At 39.0% G+C, this 24,478-nt stretch overlaps 1 protein-coding gene across 1 annotated transcript in view; it reads right to left on the bottom strand.

Annotated features, from left to right (window-relative positions):
- The window catches only part of ywhaqa (tyrosine 3-monooxygenase/tryptophan 5-monooxygenase activation protein, theta polypeptide a), a 47,744-nt gene extending 23,503 nt beyond the window's left edge, over positions 1 to 24,241 (bottom strand). The window contains exons 1-2 of the mRNA XM_039748883.1: positions 24,121 to 24,241; positions 22,421 to 22,848 (exon numbers count right to left, since the gene is read on the bottom strand). Coding sequence (XP_039604817.1) covers positions 22,421 to 22,714 — 294 coding nt within the window. The 5' untranslated portion in view covers positions 22,715 to 22,848; positions 24,121 to 24,241. The remainder of the gene's footprint in view (positions 1 to 22,420; positions 22,849 to 24,120) is intronic.
- Positions 24,242 to 24,478: the final 237 nt, after the last annotated feature.

Genomic DNA, 24,478 nt, shown 5'->3' with positions numbered 1-24,478 from the left:
AAACTATGGAAACAAGCTATTAAAATAAACATGAAGACTAACAAATTACAAATAATAACTTAAGCATTTTATGTACAAATAGCTGTGCATGTTTGCCTCATGTTTCAGTTACGTGCCGAGCAAGGCAAACATTATCCGAACAATAGATACGTTTTGAAAAACTACATTTTGTAGTAGACATACGGAAGAACTCACTTTGTCACATTTAGACATACAATGGTATGCAAAAGTTTGGGCACCCTTACATAATAATATTGCAAATCGTTAAGCAGAAGAAGAAATTATCACCCAAAGGCACAGAGTTAGAGGACTTGTTTCTTTAATATCTTAAGCCAAATTACATTTCCATCATTCACAGGTACAAAAATTCCAGAAAAATAAAGGCCCAAATCAAAAATATGGCACCCAATAATGGTCAGTACTTAGTAACGCCCTCCTTCAGCAAGTATCACAGCTTCTAAATGCTTTTCATAGCCAGCTAAGAGTCCTTAAATTCATACTTGGGGTATTTCAGTCAATTCTTAGTTGTAAAAGGCTTCTAGTTTTGCCAGATTCTTGGTACAGTGGAACCTCGGTTCACGAACGTCCCGGTTCACATACAACTCGGTTCACGACCAAAAAGATCGCCAAACTTTTACCTCGGTTCACAACCACACACTCGGTATACGAACAAGCCAGGTTCCCTTGCCTGCCTGCAAGCTGAGCTGAAAGAGAGAGAGAGAGAGAGAGAGAGAGAGAGAGAAAGGGCAAGCAAGCACGTGCCTGCTAGGGAGGTGGAGTAGAAGATTGCTTTACGTGTTTGTGAACAAGCCAGTTTTCCTTTGCGCCCTCAGGGGGGAGAGAGAGAGAGAGAGAGAGAGAGAGAGAGAGAGAGAAGGGCGAGCGAGCACTTGCCTGCTGGGAAGGGGGAGGAGGAGATTGCTGCAGGTGTTTGCCTGCCTATCTGTAGGCTGTAGTGCAAGCGAAAACATCCCCTACCCCCACAGGCAGCCTGAGAGAGAAAGAGAGCGGCCATGCTTTTTCATTTAAGCAAAGCCGCTCCTTGTTCATTGTTTTCAATAAGATGTGCACTCTCTTTGTGCTCTACAGTATTTCGTGTGCTTTTGCAGTTAACTATGGCTTCTAAGCAAGTGGAGAGTTGTCAGAAGAAAGTTTTGAAGAAAATTGAAATCGAAGTAAAGAAAGAAATTACAAAAGGTGGAAAAATGTTTACCAGTTTACTCATTTACCAATCGGAGAACCCTCGTGCTTTCAAGCAGCATAATGTAAACAAAGCTAGACTGCCAGTAATGTGGAGGGTCACAAGAACGTTCTTTTTGGAATGGCTGCATGAGGCTTTCACTCCCACCAGCTAAACAGCTAAAAGCACCAGAAACCCAAGAAATCACAAGAGAGAAAACACTTCATGCCAGAACTCGTTTCATGCAAGGTTAGTTTTCTTGGGGGTTTTTGTATTACAGATTTTTCAAAAGTAATTTTTTTAATTCATAATGCGATTTGTTGCAATGTTATTTTTCTCTTTTTTCAAATGTTCGCTTTTTTCCTTGTGCTTAAAACTCATTAAAAATTGTTTACATGGAGGACTTCGTGTGATTTGTTGCAATGTTACTTTTTTGGTTGCTTGCGAGTTGGTTTTAAATGAAGTTCGGATTTGTGCGATGTTTTTTTCTGCTGTGCTTAAAAGTCATTTTAAAAACATTGTTTACAGCGATCAGGCTTTAGGTTTAATAGCGTGATCTCCTGCAATCTCACTTTTTTGTTTGCTTGTGAGTTGGTTTTTGCAAGCGCTTTGGAATTTTTTTTCTGCTGTGCTTAAAAGTCATTTTAAAAAATGCTGCGCAAGCACGTGCTACAGAGAGATTAGAGAGCCGGGCAGCTGACAGGGAAGGGATTGGGGGGACGGATAGGTGTGTGTGTGTTTGTGCGCTCGCGCTACACAGAGAGAGAGCGCGTGAGCGAGCCAGCTCGTGTAGCTGATCAGGGAGCCTGGGTGTTTTGTGTCAGTGTTATTCAATGTTTTTACATTAGTTTACTATTACACTATGGATTCTATGGTGTAATTAACTATTTGTGCTTAATCTGTACATATTTTTACATATTTACATACAGTTTGTACGGTCTGGAACGGATTAATTGTATTTACATACAATCCTATGGGGGAAACTGCTTCGGTTCACGACCAAAGTTCTGGAACGAATTATGGTTGTGAACCGAGGTTCCACTGTACATCTTACAAGCAGTGCTCTTTTGACCTTTAAACACAGATTGTCAATGATGGTTACGGCCTGGGGACTGCGAGGTCCACAGCAAAACAGTTGCTCAAGTCTCTTGAGGAACTCCTTTGTAGATTGAGCTATGTTTCTAATCATTATCTTGTTGGACCCATCCTCTTTTTAACTTCAACTTTTTTGCCCCCCTAAGATGATGTGAGGTTTGCTTCCAGAATTTGCTGGTATTTGAACCAGTTTTTCCCACCTTTACCAATAACATTACTTTAATAACTTTAACCGAGGAAATAAACTACCTGAAAACACTTGGCTATCTTCTTGTAGCATTCTCCTGCTTTGTTAGCATCAACAACTTTATTTGCCAGAGTTCTACACAGCAGCTTTAAGGAGCGCATGGCTGCCGACTGTTGGGACAAGGTTTGAGTATTCATTGCAATTTGCATCACCCAGTGTCTCTGAACAATGACTGAACAAGCTACAGCACTATAGCGCTAATTAAGGTCTGAGAACTTGGTAAAAAGATTAGAACTCAAATACCTTGGGTTGCCAAAAACTTTTGCATGGTGCTCCTTTCCTTTTTCCACACCACTGTAAAAGTTGCACAAAAAAAAAATTGTAAGCCCCAAACTTAATACACCAATTATGAAAGGGTTTAGATGTTAAAACTATGCCCAGAGCACCTACTCATTTTTTTCAGGATGTTAATTGACTTTTGACTTTAAATCTTGTTAAAATGCTATAATTGACTATGATCTACAGATACAACTCACCATTTGCAAACAAACCCATTGATACAAGTGGGTAAAGGCTTTAAGCCAAGTATAAAAAAAAAAAAGTTTCAGAGTTGACTTCAGTAAGCAACCTCTGAACCCAACAAAAATGTTTTCCCAACTTATGACAGCATTGCCTACTTAAAAGCATAAAGCCCCTCATAACAGCATAACCAACAGTAAGATATATATACTTTTTTTTTTTTTTTACATATTACAATTAACCTGACAATACAAAATGTTAGATTTCAACAGCTAATGACACAACTCCAATTCCAAAAAAAAAAAAATTGGTACACTGTATAAAATAATGTAAATAAAAACAATGCAATACCTTGTAAATTTCAAACTCATGTTTCTTATTCACAATAGAACATATCAAATGTTTAACCCTAATCCTACTGACTGGGGTCCGATTGGACCCCGAGCATGATTGTGCTAGCGCTATAAAAACACGGAGCGTTATTGAGAGCCGCCATTTTAGGAATTTGTTGCTGTGCCAACGGTAAGTCGAAATCAAACATTCTTTTAATATTGTGAATATTACTGGGTCGCCCGCAATTATTTTGTTCCTGGGGTCCGAACGGACCCCAAAAGATTTGGCATTTTCTGGGATTAGTCACTGATTGTATAACTGCTAGTTTTTCTGCATTTTAGGTGTAACAATGTCAAACCGTGGGAGATATGCTAAATACAGTGCTGCAGATGCCCTGAAGGCAATTTTCAATGACGACGATGACTCAGATTTGGAAGATTCGGACAAATAGTCTTGAAAATGACCACATCTCTGAACAGTCCGATCATAGTGACACAGAATCTTGTCAACCAACTACCGAGGTTCTAACCAGTGATATCCCTATATCAGGAGAAAGTCCTTTACAGGCGAGTGGAACTTGTGGTGCACGTGGCCGAGGACATGGACGGGAACGCGGCAAGGTACGCGGCATCAGACGTGGAATGGATCAAGGCTAGCCAGGCCCTGCACCAGATGTGCTAATTGGAAGAAATGGTACAGTCTGGCGGAAAGATGCACCAAATATAGGGAGACGCAGGGTTCAGGACATAATCAGACAGCAGCCTGGAATAACTAGTGCTGTCACCTGTTCTTCACTTGAAGCTTTTATGTCTGTCATTACACCTGAAATGTTCGATCTTATAGTTCTGGAAACAAATCGGGAAGCTAGACGCAAGATCGCAGACTGGAACCACACCAATCCTGATCAGGCAAAAGAGTGGAGAAAGGCTGAGACTGGAGATGAAAGCGTTCGTGGGTCTTTGTCTGCTAGCAGGAATGCATAAATCTCGCCATGAGCCCGCTGCATCTCTCTGGTCAGAAAAGGAAGGAAGAGCTGTCTTCACTGCAACAATGTCTAGAAACAGACCTGTGTGTGGATGAACAATTAGTTGGTTTCCGGGGCAGATGTTCATTTCATCAGTACATTCCTTCTAAACCAGCCAAATATGGGATCAAGATTTGGTGGTGCTGTGATGCAGAAACCAGCTATCCTTTGAAGGGTGAAGTATATCTGGGACGCCAACCAGATCAACAATGTGCTCGTGTTGTGAAAGAGTTAGTTGCACCATGGCGTGGAAGTGGCAGGAATGTAACTGCTGACAACTTCTTTACCTCTGTTCAGCTAGTAGAAGAACTTTTGAAGGATGGTTTGACGTTCGTTGGTACAATTCGATCCAATAAACCCGATATTCCAAATGAAATGAAAGCAGCAAACAGGGAGGATCACAGTTCGCTCTTTGGTTTCAAGGATCAGCTGACCCTAGTATCATATGTACCGAAGCAAAACAAATCAGTTATCGTGTTGTCAAGCATGCATCATGATTCAACTGTAGAGGGTGAGAAGAAAAAACCACAAGTCATCCTCCATTACAAAGCAACTAAAAGTGGCGTCGATAATCTTGACCACTTGTGTACAATGTTCACATCAAGAAGAAAAGTGAATCGTTGGCCTGTTGTACTCTTTGGCAATTGTGTTGATGTTGGTGCTGTTGCTGCGTTTCATCATTTTCATGGCAAAATTTCCAGATTGGAAATTATCTGAAGACAAGCGAAAGCGAAGAATATTTCTTTTAGAACTCGGACAGCAACTCGTTATGCCTCTAATCGAGTGTAGATCAAGTGCGCCAACGCTTCAGGCCCCAATCCGGATAACCATGAAGATGATGGGAGTCGAACCTCATGCTCGAGAATTGAACAAAAGGGACATTGTTGAAGGGAAAAGAAAGAGGTGTGCTTTTTGTCCAAGAGATGTTGACAAGAAAGTTCGTCAGGCATGTGGAAGTTGCAGAAGACCTGTATGTCTCAGCCATAGTAGACAAGAGATCTTTTGTGATGAATGCACAAAAAAACTAAATGAGTGTATTTCTTCCAGTGTCGGAATTTTGAAACTCATTGCAAACATTGTCTACCATTAGCTTTTTACGTACACAGTATCTCTAGCTCATATGTAACACGAACACTGGACATAATGTCATTGCGAAGGTACATTTGGTGGATTTCTTTACAATTCTTGAGTTAAAATGCGTAAAAAAATATCCTGTTCAGTTTGGTTTTGTTTTCTAATGCGTAAAAAGTATCCTGTATTTGGCATATTTTTCACAGAAACCTCAGGTTTCATGATGGTAAGATTTGTTTTCAGTTGGTGAAAGGTCTGGGCTACAGGCAAGCAAGTTCTGCAACAGGACTCTTCTACTACAAAGCCATGCGGTTGTAATAGATGCACTAGGCGGTTCAGCATTGTCTTGCTGAAATATGCAAGTGCTTCCCTGAAAGAATGTCTTGTTGGGAGTATCTTGCTTTAAAACCTGAATATACCTTTGCGCATTGATGGTGCCTTTCAAGATGTGCAAGCTGCCAGTTCTAGACACTAATGCACCTCATACCATCAGAGATGCAGGCTTTTGAACAGAGTGCTGATTAAGCCAGATGGTGCCGCTCCCTCTTTAGTCCACAGGACACGGCATCCTGGTTTTCCAGAAATGGCTCCTAATTTCAACTCATCTGACCACAGAACAGTTTCCCACTTTACCTCAGTCCATTTTAATTGAGCTTTGGCCCCGAGAAGACTGGCGTTTCTGGACCATGTTCACATATGGCTATTTTGCATGAAAGAAATTTAACCTTCATTAGTTGATGACACAACAAACTGAGTTCAGAGACTGATTTCTAGAAGTGGTCCTGAGCCCATGCAGTGACTTCCATGACAGAATCAAGCCAGTTTTTAAAGCACTGTCGTGAGTGCCTTAAGGTCAAGAACATCCAATATCGATTTTTGTCCTTGTCCCCTGCACACAGGAATTCCTCCAGATTCTTGGAATCTTTTGCTGTCATTATGTACTGTAGAAGTCTTTGCAATTTTATGTTGGGAACATTCTGAAATTGTTCTACAGTATAGAGTTTTTGCAGTGAACCTCTGATCATCTTTAATTCTAAGCAACTCCGCTTCTCTTTTTATATCAAATCCATTTCTTTTTACTATCACCTTTTTATTTACATTTTACACAGCAACCCAATTTTTTTGGAATTGGGGTTGTATATACCAGTTCTCTGTATGACTAAAATGCCTTAGTGGCCCCTTTACCTTAGTGTAAAACAAATCTAATACAATGAAACTAATGGTATCAGTTGCTTTTGCTTTGACAAAAAGCAGCATTTCAGGTTTGTCGTCAGACAAGTCTCTCTCATTAAGTGAGAACCGGCAGAAAACTTTTTTCTCTATAGTCCTGATTGGTGCAAAAAAATGTTCATGCTGCTTTCACATGACTATGGAAAGGCTGGTTAATGCTCATTTATCTGTCTATTAGTACAGTTTGCCTCCAACTTAGTGGTTCTGATAGGTGGGCTTGCAGTTGCAATACTACACAACTGCTCAGATTGTGAAACTCAAACGCTCTACTGTCTCAGAATTTAAAACTGCTCAAAGACATTTATTGCAAAAGATGAGTCATATCTGCCTGCTCACCTTCTGTTTTACAGTTTCTCTGTAAAATATTCAAGGGTGTCAAAATTTCACTTTATATACTCAATGCAGACTAGAATATCTCAAATAGCCATTTTTAACTTTACTTTCAAAACACAAAGGCACATTTTACCTCACATCTCTCTTGAAACGCTTGGACACTGCAATCGGTTAGGAAAGTCCCTTGGGACCTCAGCATGGAGGGTCAAATAATGACATTGGCACTAGGAATGGCTTTAGCATTTTTCTGCCCAAGGTGAAGTTGAAAACCATCTCTCCATACCCCCAGCCAACTGCACAACACTTTTGAAAATATTGAGTAGGGATGCGCTTATCAGGTTTAATACCATACCAATCACTGGATTGGTAGCTAGCAATAGAAAATTCTCTTTAAATACATTTTACACTAAACTCCAGGAACATAAGGCCTTTATGTGGATGGTTAAAGTGTTAACTTTGGTATTTTACCACGCTTATATTAACTTCACCCGTTTGTTGTCTGGTACAAATCTTGCAATCAACATTTAACCCACTTCCTATTGTACAAATGACTTGAAATTTTGCACACTTACTGACTTCCGATGACAATACATGAATCAATAATCAGTTTGACTAATTTATCAATTAATCCATATTAAGAAATGATTTTCATATGAAAATAGTTCAAGATTTCACCAATAGATGGCGCTAATAATGGCTAGAAATATTATCTAATAGATGTTAGTATCGGTTAGAACATTTCATTCAGGAATATTTGAAAAATGTAAGACTAAAAAGTTGGGTGTGTATATCTATATATCTCGATTGTGTGGGCGCTTTTTGAATGTTAATTGATGAAAAGCACCCATGCTTTTAAAAAAAAAAAAAAAGTAGGATTGACTTTTACTTTTTAGTACACTTAATATAAGCATGGCTTTTAAAAAGTGTGTGTGCATATGTGAAGTGAGTGTGTACGCCTGATGAGCCCAGACTTAGGGCGAAACACGTGTCGCGTACTCTCTGCGTTATTTGAGAGTAAAAACTATTTCAACCATTCTATAATCTGCTTCTCGCAACTGAAAGACTGGTAGGTAACCAGCCATATAATCAGATTGTCTGAATCAGATTGTGATTCAGACTACGAAAGCTTTGAAAATCTCTCTCTCTCACACACACAAGATTATGTAGACTTACTTTTCAGTAACCAAAATATAAAAATCTATTTTCCTCAAAATATGTACTTTAATAAAAATATGAACAAATATATGTATCCATATATAGGGCATAAAAGAGCATAAAATGCTTCTCATAATGAAAAGCTGTCAATGTTTAATTCTCTTTAATGGACTTAAAGCTTAAACAAAACATACAATCAATATTAGCAATTAAACACTGCTTAAATGTAAATACATATGCACTTACAGATTTTAATCATTTATAATTATTTTTTGCAACTTTAATAAGTTTTTGCAGTTAACACACACATTTATATAAATTTTTTGATCTTCAGTGTGCCAGAGAGACACTCTTAATTCTTGGTGTTATTATAAATATGGATTACCATTTTAATTATGTAGTACTTGTATATTACTAAAACATACACTGTATGACACAAACAAGTAGTATAAATCTTAAAAAAAAAAAAATAAAACCAGCAAATGTATCAAATGTTCATAAAGTTGTTTAACAAGCATGATATTGCCTTGTGTCTTAACATGGTTATATTGACAAAAGATTTCACTGTCAAGCTAACAAGCCTATTGCTTACTAAGCAGCACATTAAATTTCTTTTCCTTTTTCCAAGAATGTAAACTGTGTGTGTTTAACACAACTGTGTAGTCTTAACTAAGATAAATGGTGCCCCATTTTGATTAAAGTTCAAATTAAGGTCTGAATTCAAAGCTTTCTTGACCCTTGACTAATTGCACAGTACAACTACTCAGATTCCTTTTTCTTAGTTTATTACTCCACTATCCTTAATGGAAAGGCTAATATTCCAATCGTTTGCTCTCTGGAAAAACAAGCATTGACTTGCTGATCTTGTTTATACTATAGGAATTTTGCTGTAGGTGTTTTGGGGAGGGGGGAGACGACAAATTCTGGCTCTGCTACAGTAATACCTTGTGTAAAGAACTGCAACTACATTAGCGTAGACCTTAGAAAAAGCAGGGGCAGTAAAGGTTGAACAGGAATTGGTAAATTTGCAGATTACCAAAAAAAAAAAAAATCAGCCAATTAAGAACAGCAGCCAATCAATCGGTGCATCCTTACTATTGATCTATAAAATGTAGGACTGCTATTTTAACCTTTAGTATAGTTTTACCTATACAGTAATCCTCTCGATCAGGGGTTGCTCCAGAACCCCCATGATAGACGAAAATCCGCAAAGTAGAAACCATATGTTTGTGTAGTTATTTTTATATATTTTAAGCCCTTATAAACTCTCCCACACTGTTAACATTAGAGCCCTCTAGACATGAAACACCCTTTAGTCAAAAGTTTAAACTGTCCTCCATGACAAGACAGAGATGACAGTTCTTTCTCACAATTAAAAGAATGCAAATAGATCATCTTCTCTTCAGGAGCAGAGAATTTCAGAGGGAGAGAGAGAGCGAGCTCACGCTCGCAAAGAAAAGCAAACAATCAAAAAATCAATACTTGTGCTTTTAAGTTTGCCACGGCATTTTTAGAGGAGCGTCAGGATCTTCTAAGCAAACAGCCTCTGTGCAAACAGCCCCTCTGCTCACATCTCCTCCGTCAGGCGGAGAACGCCAGAGAGAGAGAGAGATTAAAGCAACAATCAAAAAATCAATACATGTGCTTTTGTGCTTTTAAATATGCCGAGCACCGCAATAAAGCGGGATTTTTTTAGAGGAGCGTCAGTATCTTTTAAGCAAACAGCACCTCTGCTCACAGCCCCTCTTCAGGCGCAGAGAATGTCAGAGAGGGTGAGAGAGGCAGAGACAAGCAAACAATCAAGCTCCGCGCGGGATGCATATCTTATAGCATTGAGAAGTTTTAGTTAATATGTAATACATGTTCTGATTGGGTAGCTTCTAAGCCATCCGCCAATAGCGTCCCTTGTATGAAATCAACAGGGCAAACAAACTCAGGAAGCGTGCAGCATAAATTAAAAGAGCCACTGTCTGCAGAAATCCGCGAACCAGCGAAAAATCTGTGATATACAGTATATTTAGATGTGCTTACATTTAAAATCTGCGATAGAGTGAAACCGCGAAAGTCAAAGCGCGTTATAGCGAGGGATTACTGTATAACATTTTGCTTGTAATCTGAAAATTAAAAAAAGGATTATTAACTGATCTTTATATTCACTTATATGCCCATTTTATGAGGACTATAGGTGTGAATTCCAACGAATTTTACAATTAGTGATGCTCAAAAAAAAAAAGTAACTGACCAATATGAGGTGAATAAATGTAACTCTGGATCATACTTTATTTGGGCGGAGGGAGTGAAAAACTTGCCAAAATTTAAAGGCTGTTTCCTTGTGTAGATCAGCAAGCTGTCTGCGTTCCCATCTTGTGTAAACTATACAGTACCACCAAATTATGCACTACAGCATGTGCATAAACAGCAGACTATGTAATCTGTCGGTCTTCTCTGATGAAGGCATCTTGTGCAGTGATGTTGATTGCCAACTTGTTCTTTCCATCCATACATAAAGTTTGTTGCAACACTGCGGTTTTCAGTTCTGTACTCTGAATTTTCACAGGTTTCACTCCCTCTACCAAAATACTTCTCACTATGCCATGTTAACACTGCAAGATGTCGATCATCCTCACACATGTTGAGGTGGTTTGGTTTTGGAAAAAGACTGATGTTGCTTAAAACACAGCAATCTGAAATATGTAAGAAATTGTTCATTGGTAAAGGACACTCCAAAGTATGGAGACCTTTAAGTGTCAGGGGTGAAAAAAAAAATACATTCAAACAGGTTGTTTTTTTTTTTTATTTCCGTAAGCAGCATATGCATATTTATTTCTCAAGCTGTCTTCACGGGGGGTCCTCCATTCCAAATCACTTTTTTCTTTTCGTTATTTAAAAACACTTGCACAAATCCTCATTTCTCTGCCCTGTTGACACAAGGAAGCAGCAAAAAAAAACAAAAATTGGGAGAACACCACACACTATGGGAATTCAGAGAACACAAAGTCTCTGCACACTAGTATTGGGAGGAAGAAAAAAATAAATAAATAAAATAAAAGCTACTTCATGGTATCCGAGGTGGACAGTGATGTAAATCTACTTGAGTGATAGAAAACACAAAGACATAAAACTTCCAAATGGGGAGATGCGCGCGTGCACACACACACACACACACACACACACACACACACACACACACACACAAAGGAGCAGCCATTCCTGGCTCAAAAAAGTACATTCAGCACGGGAGGAAATGTTATATTGAACTATGCTGCTTTGAAGCCAGATGCTTTGGACAGACTCGTAATTTTGTCACACAAGTTTCCTCAAAAGAATTTCAGTTATTTTTTTGATATATCTAACAGTGGACAGAAATAAAGTTAGTAAATTGTTTAAAAATGATACTTTAAATCTTTGTGCAATATATGACAGAACTTGCTAAAAAAATGCTATAGCTTTCTTTCTTGTGCAGTACTTGATAGAAATTTGGATTTTTACAATATAGTATGGTATGTCAGTTTTGTTCTTGTTTCTATGCTGCACAATCCACCTTACAGCAGAGCAGTTTATCCACACTGTAAAGTTCATGCCCAGTATTTCAAATACAATTAGTATTTTGATTTCTTTGGATTTATATCTTGTTTACATTAAGGGTAAGGGTCTGTTTAAAATGCTCTCATAATATAGTTTCCTTGTTCGTGATGAACCATGAAATGTTTTACTCATTCTTGCAATGTTTGATCACAGTAATACTTGGGGCCGATTTATACTTCACGCTCAGAACATGTACGCGCCCGCATCATGGCTGCCACGCGTTCCCAGCGCTCATTTCACGCGTCCTCTGAGCAGGTCCTCAGAAATTAACGCGACACGTGCGCGAGTTGCAGTACCAGCAAAAAGTCAGGGGGCGCAGTGTGCTAAAAGTCGGAATGCGACGTCAGAGTCTCTGTTTACTATCTACATGCGACAGCAAGCCTCTATGGAGATCCTTAGGGGATCGATGTGCACGCTTTGCTGTTTGATGAATGGTTCAAAGTGGTGAAGCAAAATGCCGACATACAGATGCATTCGTGGTGCTTATATATTCAAGCGTCGCATATTCCCCGATCGTAATGACAAGTGTGTGTATGTTACATTTCACATATAATTTCGTTTAAATAATGAATACTGTTAATTACACACATGGGGGTGTCACGGTGGTGGAGCGATAGCACTGCTGTCTCACAGGGAGTTATGTTGCTGGTATTTCCAGCTTGTATTCCACACTGTGCTCCGGTTTCCTTCCAAAGATATGTAGATTTGGGGATTTGGTGCCGCTAAAATGACGCTAGTGTATGTGTGTGCTTGTATTCACCTTGCGATGAGCTGAGGCCTCGTCAAGGGACGGTTTCTCACTCGTGCCCAATGCTTGCTGGAATGGACATATCCCTGGATTGATGGATTTAACCAATAAACATCCTTCTCAGAGATATTGCGGTAAGGTGTCATCAGAATTTAATAGGTGTTCTAGGCAATTCATAACACAGAGAAGCCGATCATGTTCTCACCGTGATAATATCTTGCACTGCCACCTGGTGGATTCCTCCAGATTTACGTAGAGTACGCGCGCAAGTATGAACACTACAACACTTGCGTAGCAGGAGCATCCACTGCAGCATGCGTCGCGTGAAGTATAACTCCGGCCTTAGACTGGTGATAATGTTTGTGTTATTTTACTTAAGTTTTAGGTAACTACACTGTTTCTATTAATCTCCATTAACTAGGTACAATTAATACCCTATAATCAGGACAAACCTAGATCAATAAGACTTTTACAAACATGTTTTTAAAAGGATGCAAAATATCATCTAACTAGCCAACCCACGGCGTACCATACACCACATAATCAGGCCATTTTTTTTAAATCATTTTTAAACACAGGGAGAAAATTAACATTTGAAAAATCGGTAATGTAAGAAATCAGCAAGAAAAGCAACATTGTAACAATGCACGGAACGAACCAACACACAATCGTCCGTGACTGAAAACTGGCGGACCGCCATCGCTCATGTGCCCACCTCCAACTTGTCACTTGAGTCCTTGGCGTCTTTGCACAGTCCAGATGCACCTGTGACTTACGTAGACTTGCCGTGTTCCTGCAGGAGCATCTAAGACGACGCAGGTTTGTCGCGGATGCGAATTGCTGTATGTAGCGTGTAAAACAGTTTGCTATGGTGCATGCAGTCGTGCATCGTAACCGAAAACTCGGTTTTTAAAGACTGCTTACTTCATTGTATTTTAACCTCAGTTGTAAAGGAATTTTTTTTTTTTTTTAAGGATCCCATGGGATACCCCTCGCAAACCGTTTTACACGCTGCATATGGCGATTCACCTCTGGCGTGGCTCCTTCCTGCGTGCGCCATAGGTGTCTGTCTTGTCGGCAGCTTAGTGAATCCACGCCCCTTCCGGCGTGCTTTCCATGGGTGTGTTGCCTTAGTGAATTTTTTTATATATTATTATCTATACTAATAAAAGACAAAGCCCTCACTGACTCACTCACTGACTCATCACTAATTCTCCCAATTCCCGTGTAGGTAGAAGACTGAAATTTGACAGGCTTATTCCTTACAGCTTACTTACAAAAGTTAAGCACATTTCATTTCGAAATTCTACACGTAACGGTCGGCAACGTCCGCGATGTTGAACTTTCTTATTAATGGCCCCATCTTCACGAAATTTGGTAGGCGGCTTCCCTGCGCTAACCGAAAGCGCTGTACATACTTATTTCGATGGTATGACGCCACAGTCCCCCATCCCAACACCTCCCACATTGTTGGCTGCCTGCCTATATAAGGCCGTCAGTCGCTCCAATCTCTTCATTCCCTCCCTTGCTTTGCCACGGGATTCATGTCTCCCTGCTGATAACTACAGCCTTTTTATTTAATCCACGGCTTCTCCGCTGTTTTATTGTTCATTTATTACGATTACAGTTATTGTGTAGGTATTTTAGACTTACTTTACATTGTTCAGGTACCCATTTCCTTTATCATTCCAACCGTACACCCATTAGCATGTCTATCGAGGTGATCACCATTGATCAAAGAACTGTCACTTACCAAGTGGTTTCCATGCCCGGAGATGGCACCTACCTTTTCCATTCTCTGTGTTACATATTGCATGGCCATATCAGGCTCACTCTTGATATCTGGAGAAACATTGTGTCTTATGTATTGAATGACTGGGACAGGTGCAAGGTGTGGACGGATGACGGTACAGGAGATAATTATACTACACATGAGTACTATAAGAGTGAAATGCTTATGCCCTTCACCTATGCATCTGCATGCGAGTTGATGGCTGCCACTGAATTGTTCGGTTGTCGTTTTCAAATGTACCGAAATGGCCAAATATTTTACACCTTTGGACAACCGCCAATGCTTCTTAAACATCTTAGATTCACAGGTGACGATTTCAGTAGTGGACACTGATGTTTATGAATGTTTAAACTCTCAAAAGCTGGATGTGAAGTTATCAATGAAACTGGTTGTATACTTACAACGCTTGACAGATGCCGAATGTCTCTTCAATACAAGTCTTACAAATACTGTCGTAATTGAAACAAACCATGAAACTCAAACCGATTATGACAGCAGCAATCCAAGCTGTGAGATTTGAAACACGATTACTGTTCACATGGCCAACTGTACGTTGTATGCTTAAGAATAAGCTCAACGCACAGCTTGGTCATATTACAACCGGAGGGCCAAACTCAATGTGGTATACAAAGAGATCCTTAAATTATTGGTATATTTTTCCTCAGTTTAAAAAGGTTTAATTTTCTTCTTAATAAAACTTTTAAGGCAGTACTTCGGCACTGCGAAGCGTGGGTATTTTGTGCTATATATATATATATATATATATATATATATATATATATATGTATATATATGTGTGTGTGTGTATGTACGTACAGTATGTAGAGAGAGAGAGATACTGTGTGTGTGTGTGTATACTCACCACTCAACACTCATAACAATGACAAAATAATTACATTGACGATCATGTTACGTTATTTAAGATGTTTCCTTTTCTTTTTCACTACTTCTTTAACACACTACTTCTCTGCTGCGAAGCGCGGGTATTTTGCTAGTTATATATAATCGTTATCATCAAAGTCCCAAAAAATAAAGATATACATTTTTGTCCAACATCACACACCTATTTCCAGACAACTCTGGCTGCCCTGTTGGTCAATAAAGCATATTTACACCAGTAAAATTGCTGGCTCACTGAGTGGACAGAAATGGGGCTACAACTCTAGCCAGACTGATGGTCTATTTCAACTTAATTGTTAAAAGCCAGAGTGAACCAGAATGTAGGTCGTAGAATACCATGAAAAACAGTGAAATCATTTTAAAATCTATTATTTTCACAACCCTGCAAGGTATTGTCCAAAACTAATAGACTGTACCAATGTAGGTTTATGTGCCAAAAGTGTAAGGCTTTTTTTTTTTTTAAAAAGAACAAATCAAGAGTAAATTGAGGGTACTGTATTACTGTATACACGCTAAGGAGAAGTGGACTTTGTGCTGGCTCTGTGCTGCGTCTGCCAAGATGCGTTTTCAGCTTGTCGCTCTGCGTGTCAATCATTTAAAAGCCTGTACAGCAGCTCTTATCCTGTCTCACTGCCTCGTCTTGCAAATTAAAATGTTTTATAATAGAGAGATGTTACTCATCCTTAGCCCGACATCCACAATGTGTTTTAATAAGTTCACATGTGTTTAAAGCGTGTGGGATGGGTATTTTAAAGTGTAAACTGTATTTAAAAAAAAAAAAAAAAAGTGGTCTTTCTATATCGCGGGTGGGTCTGGAACATAACTTCCGCGATAGGCGGAGGATTACTGTACACTGGGACATGACAAACTTTTGCAAAATAAGAGACAGAACAATTACAAAGCAATCAGGGCTCTGGGTTGTGACTACAAAGATCACAAATGCAACATAAATTTGACAATTTAAATTTTAGTTACCATTAGTAATACCACCATTATGTTTCTTTTTCTGGGTGGTTGATATCTATCACAATTTAAATGCATTGTCAACCCCCTACCCATGTGGTACAAAGTTAAATTGTAATTAATACATAGGCAACTCACAGTCATACCAGTTTGTCAAAGTATGAAGAGAAACTGCAATTTTCAGTGGTTATTTTGAACAGAATTTGCAGACAAAGAAAATACAAAGTAATCTGTATCATAAATGCAGCTAGATTATATTTATAGTGATAAAGCAAACACCACCCACAAAATGTGACAATAGTGTTCAAACTGAAGGCATATGTGGTTAACTTTTGAATCTCAATGGCAAGATGCTCTTCTGCCACTCACTGAATCTCCAGAGAGCAAAGCAGATGTACTGGATTCAGAGGATTCCTTAAGGTATTTAAATCTATTCATGGCTGCTGGCATGTTAGACTAACGGACACTGAAACCCAAGTGCAAGTTAAAAGTAATGATTGACACCAGTTATAACCAGGTAGTTTGAGATTTATTTGGGCACAATAAATGAAAAAACAGCTAGACATACCAGGTTCTCTTAAAAATTAATGGAGCTATACTGTTAACATTTCCTTATGGCAATGGGGTTAAAGCGCACATTCCTTAATCAGTATATACAAAGTTGTCTATTGGCAAAAAACAAACCATGCTGGCATTTAGGACTTACAATGCAGCATTCTGCAAATATTTTGCATGCTAGCTGATCCTTAATGAAAGTATTGAAAGTAGTGCATCTAAAAAACCACATAAATAGAAACAAAAGAGGCAATATGACTTTTGTTGTAAAACTAATTGGAAGATTTCAGGGACAACAACTTTTTCAAGGCAAGAAATCATTGAAAAAAGGCGGTAGAACACACACAAATATATACAAACCAAATACAAATGAAGAGTTGTAAGCTTTATAAAAAAAAAAAAAAAAACACATCATGGCTGCATAATTGCAATGTGTTCCCAAGAGGACACCTTTAGTCTGGGACACATCCTGCAAAGAAACTGTTGAGAATGGCTTTGAAGACCTGAAAATAAAATGTAATATAGCATGCATACAAAGAAATACAAATTACTGTATGTTGGAAAAGATGGATGTATCGAAATTTTGTATGATTATGACACAGCATGTGCTGAAATTAAGTGCACTGCAGACTAAGAGTTAAACAGCAGATGCTCTTTACTGCCCACCATGCTTGCTTTTTGCCTTACACACAGCGGTACTGTAATAATCAGGCTCCCTGTGAACCTAAACTGGGCTGGCTAAATTTACCCTTCAGCACAGACAGCATTATATGTATACCTGTATCTTTTGTTCTGTTCACTTGATTTCACACTATATGCACATGGTTAACCTCTTCCTCAGCTGTTAACAAGCCAGAGGGCATGTGTGTACAACGTCACACTAAACAGAAGTAGGTAAAGTCTTTGTGAAAAAAAGGAAATACTTCAAAGTATATACTGCAAAGTGATTTATTTCTGAAGTGGTAGGAATAAGATTCCATAGTAACTTAATATAGAAAAACTACATTTAACACAGTATGCCCAACACTTGTGGTATAATTTGTGGCACCTCTTCCTTCTCACAATATACATCTACTGTAGTTATGTCCATACAATTCACAAATAGAGCACAATACAAAACCTATAGCAAGAGACACAGCAAGAACTCAGGGGTGTGTAAGAAACTGCTACTTGGTTTGACACTCCAGGGAAATTTACCCAGTGATTGGTCTAACATGCCCCTATTTGGCACCTGAAACAAATCCCCCACACAACACAAACATAATAGGAAGTAAATGACACAGTAATGCAACAAAGTGCAAATATGAGAAAGCACAACTAAACACTGAGCCACCTTACGCCAGATATGACAACAGCAACTCATCTTTGGAAAATTAAACTTCGTACTAGTAGTGGAAAATAAAATACAACAATTAAACTCAGTACAGCATAAATATTTTTTTTGTATGGCAGACAATGAAGATCTTGTACTCTAGCCATCACATACACCATATTGACGTTCTATTCTGTAGTTATTGCCTAAAGACTACTTCAAAATTTACAGAGTTGGAGAATCTGAAATACTGTTTGCAACTTCCCTTCAATTAAAAATGTACGTTGCAGCAACTACAAAAACACAAAATAAAAGTCAAACTGGTCAGATGCACACAATATAGTGGTTATTCACACATACACACACACACACACACAGAGTATGGTGAACTCAATGCTCAGGACATGGTAAATGAAATCCTTTTTGAGTGTCCATTCCAGTTGCATAGCCCTCAGCTAATGAAAAAATGAGGCAATTCCTTTCTCTCATTACATGTACATTAAGGTCAAAAAAGTGTAAATCATATTCAGCACTCCTCACACCTAAAATATCACTCAAAAGGCCCGATCACACTACATTATTTTTCTAGCAGTTGTTACATGCAAACTTCATTTACATAATCTTTGTGAGTCAGAGTCAGTTATAGTATGTGCCTGTAAAAAAATCAGTTGTTTAGTTTGACATACCTAGTGACAGACTGGTCTGCAACTTACAACTAAAACAAGTCTAATTTTTGTCTCAAGTCTTAAGGATGTGCCTGTGTGCAAGCACTTGAGTGCTGAGAACAAACTAATGCTCAACCAAAAGACCAAAGTATCGCATGCCACTAGAAAGAATAAGGAATATGGGTGTTCTGAATTGCACAAACAGAAGAGGCTCGTGTTGTCTCACATTTGTCATACCACAACAGAACGCAAGTAGTATGAAAGAGGCCCCAGATTGTAGCTGAACTCTCCATACCCATAAAGCCCTCATGCAGCATTGCGTCATCACGTAGATTAAATTGGCTGTCAGTATTCAGCGAGCTCAAGATACTTTTGAAATTTGAAACTGTACTGAAAAGTTGTCATGGAATCAGGCTGCTGTCCGTGCGATTCCTAGTTGAGGAATTTGAGATTAGTAACTGCAGATGTCAAGTTTCCTCCGACTAAAAGTCGTGTAATTTCCCTCTAAAGTTTTTTTCTTTTTTTAATAAAAAAAGTTGCAGAATGGAAAGCGATCTTTGACTTCTTATTCTTGCTCTGTAGCAGTCTTGGACACGTAATCCAAGAGGGGTAATGAGGTGGGAGAGTTAGACTGGAATGCAACTTGTACAAAAAAAAAAAAAAATCCCACACGTTAGATTCCTTGGGTCAGCACACTGACTGCCTATGCACACATAACCCAGTTGTACGTTCACAACATGCAACATGCATGCTACCTCCACTAAATATAAGTAGTCCACAAACAGGAAGCTCCTTAACACAAGACTGTGGTTTTGAAATGAACACATCTCTCTCCCTATTCAGTGGTCAAAAATTCAGTCTTTAATTCAAAAGCTTGATCTTGTGTGAATGAGACCGGATTAAAATTTTCTTGGCCATCATCACAAACCATATTGGTTGAGTAACTTATTTTTTTTTTTGTTTTGAAGGTTGGAGTATTCCTTTCAACATTTTCAGCAGTAAACTGATTAAACTGGTCCGTAAGGAAAAAGTACATTTCAAAATGGTTTACTGGTGGCAGTAAATTTCAAACCTAAAGATGCATTTCCAAAAAAGATAAATAAATAGACTGGGAGAAGAAAACAGTTTACTGCAACAGTATTTCATCCAGTAATCTTTCTAAATTAAATTGCTGGTAAAAATGTAGTCCGATCTCCAACACAGCTACACTAATAGACATCTACTTAAACTAAACACTGCTAATTGCTTTTGTCAATACTGATCGCATATAGATTCAATATCGACAGTTCAAGCTAGAAACAATTTCAACACATGTGATGGTGGTTATTGTTGCCACGGAATGTTCTAAGTAGACTTGCACAATGGTTAGGAGTTCAGTCTATACATTTTTCAAATTCCTTGGGTAAGAAGCTCTTTTCTGTTAAGACAGCATCTTAAGGTAAGGTCTAGACTGCCATCCCAAAACACAGGATTGCTACTTTTAGAAGCCACTTTTTTGCTCCTGTCATTCAAGTCATCATCATGGTGCATCATCCAACTTCTATCAAGGGTGACGTAATATTCTCACCATGTTTCTATAAATTTAACTGGTCCAATTTTTAAATTCATTGCACCCTTTATGAAACCAGGTGCCTAAGCCCAGAGTAAACAAACCAGTCCCAAACCATGATGCTACCTTCACTACATTTCACAACTGGGATAGGATCTTCACAGTAACACTGATACATTTGTACCACAGAAAGCAACTTCTCTTCCATATTTACAACATTACTCCAGGAAGACTTTGGAACATCCAGAAGGCCATTTGCAAACTTGAGACATGCATTTTTTCATTTGTAGAATAGTGGTTTCCTTCCTCCTTCCATGAACACCACTTCTTATAATGCTAACAGCAGAAACTAACAAGTTCAGAAGATTTCTATAGGTCTTGTGCCAGTACCTGAGGGTAATGTTCTATTTCCTTTGGTAATGCATGCTGTCATCTTAACCATGATCATTGCAGAACTCTTGAAGTATGAAGCAACAGTACAGACAGTTTTCTGTTTGCACACAAATTGTCTTGTGGATTGAAAAACCTCCCAATATTTTGCATTTTCCAGCTTTATGCATCTCTACAATCTTTAATAAGGTTGTCAAATATTTTGATTAGAATATGACTGACAAGAACTAATCCATCTTGAAACACACAAACCAACAGTAACCAAACATTGTGTGTATTTTTATAAACAAACTCAATTCTCATTTCATTGATTGGAACACCTTACACCATTTTGCTTTGGGAAGAAGTCATTATCCTACAGACTGCCGCACTTTAACAATAGGAAACATTGACTTGAAAACCAACACACACATTGAACAAATCAATGAGCCAAGAAAGGTATAAACAAATAAATTTCAGTGCATGATTATATAACAAGACAACCTAATGAGTAAACAGATAAGCATGTGATCTGTCCAAAGTTTCTCACAATGAAAATATGTAACGCAATACTAAATGCAGAAGTAAAAGGTCAATGCATTGAGAAACTTAATAGGACAAGCCACTGACACAACACGTACTACTTAATACCACCAAGAGATAAACCAATGATCTCCTAACCCACCCCAACTCAAGTATATGTATATATAAACCCAAAGATATAGGCTCCACTATACATTTATAAGCACAGTAACTAAGCATGAAATTTAAAAATACAAACTTCCATTCTGTTCCACTCTTAGCCAAAATAATTCAACTGTCCCAAAGGAGCAATGAAAATATGGCATTTATTACTCAATGAAGGACACTTATGCTTTGCATACAAATATCTAAGTGGTACATCAGCCAGATCAGCAGCAAGATACAACACTGACCTGAGACGGCTATTAAAGATCTGGCAGCCCACTATCATAAACTGGCGATTAAAAGTCAAAGTCCACCAACGTGTGGCATTCCACTGCAGAACCCTGTCTAATATTTAAATTGCATCTGACAATCAGTTTATCAAATATTCATATACAAACATGCAGAGTATCTTACATGATTCAAACAGAACTCATTAGTATAAGCACTATTTACGACTATATGACAGAGTGCTCAAAGAATTTGACTGAAGACTTAATTCCAGCAGGGACAGCTAACGTTGCCTTGAACAAAATGAGTACCAGCAGGTCATCACTGCAGCCAACCTCACACCTAGAAAGATACACTAAGTCCTAATATCATCAAACTCACCACTGCAGCATTCAGTTTCTGTTATTCAGTTGACCTGAACCCGAACACTCCCTTCAAAAGGTTAAAAGTACATTTGCACTGCGTTTTTTGGGGGGGAATTTGCACTCTCGATGACAAATGGGGAGGGAGGAGAGAGAGAGAGAAAAAAAAAAAAAAAACTCCAAACAAACCTGCCCAGCAGCACTGTATTTATCCTCATACCATGCAGAGAATTTTACCTCCAATTATAATCAAATATGAAATTAGACAATCGGAGTATCGAAAAATCAGTGGACATTAAATGAACACTGAAACTTCACTGCTATGCACTTTTAGCAAATGTTTACTAATAAACTATGAAAAACAAATTTCTGTTATGGCCTTTGAAAATACATTCCTTGTATTAGAGACGTTCAAAGTTTCTTCTTTACCTGATCCCCATAGGCACGGATTTAAAAGGTCGACAATGGCTTCGCTCCAATTATTATGAAAATCAAAGGGAGGCGAAACTTATTTCCTCAGCATGGTCAAACTGTATACGCTAGACGCATTATACACATGACGCTACACTACGTCTTACCAGCACGTCCATGCAGATATCCTTCAGTTCCACCTCCACCTTCTCCCGATACTGCTTGACCAAGTCACGTTTCTTGTCGTCCCCTTCAGTTTTCTGTTCGATGCTTGAGATGACCCTCCAAGCCGACCTACGCGCACCCACCACGTTCTTATAAGCGACAGACAGCAGGTTCCTCTCTTCGTTGGACAATTCACCACCTTGCTCTGTTACGTTTTTCATGGCGGCTGCCATGTCATCGTAACGCTCTGCCTGCTCGGCCAGTTTGGCTTTCTGGATCAACTCGGTTTTTTCCATTGTCAATGAATTACTCTCGTTTTAAATAAACAGTCTGTAACTGGTACAGGTCAGGAGAGGCAAGTATGGTATCCCCGGAAAATCAGATGTAGAATCTACTAGGGAGGAGCAGAGGAAATCTCGACCTTCAATGCCTGAAAAATAAATAAGGAAAAAAAAAATCTCAGACCACGTTAAAACACGAGCGATGTACATTTTCAATGGCTGTCGATATGCGTCTCCCGCCGATTTGCGCAAGTAAACTGCACCGGGACGGGGTAGTCAATCACTAAGCGTCGCCAGTCAGTCAAGCAACATTCTCCTCAGCTGCTCTTACGGCCACAACGCTACAGAAAGCGGGGCAGTGGGGCATTCAAAAATGAGGGAAAATCCATCTAGAGTGGCGGTCTGGTACACTTTACCTGTGAAGGAGCCTTGTTTAACACTAAAATTAAGGACACATCCAATTACATAATCGTGTTGAAAATGCATCGCACAATAAATGTACAGCATGAGCCGGACAAACACTTTGGCAACATGCCATTAATATACCATCAAATAAATGTACTGCACCAACCGCCAGTAATTTACAACATACATGAAGCGGAAAGGTGCGGCTCAAGTAAACCTTGAGGACAGGTGCTTAGAAAGGGACGCACCCTCTTGCGTCTGCTTGGTAAAATCATTACACCCGAGCAAACAATTCTTATAAAATTGAATACCGCTGTTACGTTACACGAATGAAATTAATATGCAACCAACAAGAGTCGGGGACCAATGTACCTGGCCACAGTCGGTTCCCTATTGTTTTCTCATCAGCAAGCACCATCGAGAAAACAGTTAACGACTAAGGTACGTATTAAAACGCTCAAAAATGAAATAAGCTAAAGACTTAGCGATACATACCACACAAGAAATAACTAAGGCGTACTCCACAACAGTGTTTCTTACGTCCAACCACTACGCATGAGAACACAATCTATTATCGCTCTCTACTCTGAAACGCCCAAATGGACCAGTAGACACCAGTTTCCTACATATATAAATTAATATACTGTATACATATGTAGACCGACGATACACGTACAGAAAATGGCGGCTTAGCTGACCTACCGATGAGCAAATTCCACAGACTTTATGACAAAATGGATGCGCCTATAAAACCTGCTGAACACCGAGGTCGAAAAGCAAAACTCATGGGTTAAAAAAACAAAGCGAAGTGGACAAACCCGCCGACATACCGCTTACCAATTTGTTTGAATTTATCAAAAGGAAATAAAAATCTTTCATCTAAAGCCCTTCACATATCTATCGTTTAATTCAGTTTTATTATCCCTGTATATATCTTTCCATATAGTAATAACATATGAATGACTGCAACGACACCCAGGGAAAAAAAGAAATGTACAATTTGAAATAACACTCACCGTGTCTCCACTCAGCTTCTCCAAACTGACCCGCTTTGTGGGATGTGTGAAGGAAAAAGAAAAGAACCCTCCCTTCTCAACCGCCCTTGTCACATTTACAGGGGCGTAACCAAAGCCTCGTGGTAACCAATGAAATGCTGTATTTACTAACGGATGCGCCCCTTCTTTGACATTTTCAACAAATCGCAGTTGAGCGCGGGGAGAAGAGGCGGGATTCGAGTGGGCAGTTTTTCTGGGAGCAGGCTGCGGCTGGGGCCACGGGGTTTCTTCCAATTAGAGCAAGGGAGAAGACGTCACTATTGCCATGGTAACCGTGCCCCTACCATCTTTCTCTGTCAGCCTTCGGTAGCAAGTGAGA

Source organism: Polypterus senegalus, chromosome 3 (assembly GCF_016835505.1).
Source record: "Polypterus senegalus isolate Bchr_013 chromosome 3, ASM1683550v1, whole genome shotgun sequence".
In the NCBI taxonomy this organism is placed as follows: Eukaryota; Metazoa; Chordata; class Cladistia; order Polypteriformes; family Polypteridae; genus Polypterus; species Polypterus senegalus.
Note: the sequence above shows the minus strand (reverse complement) of the source record. Positions and strands in the feature narration are given on the sequence as shown.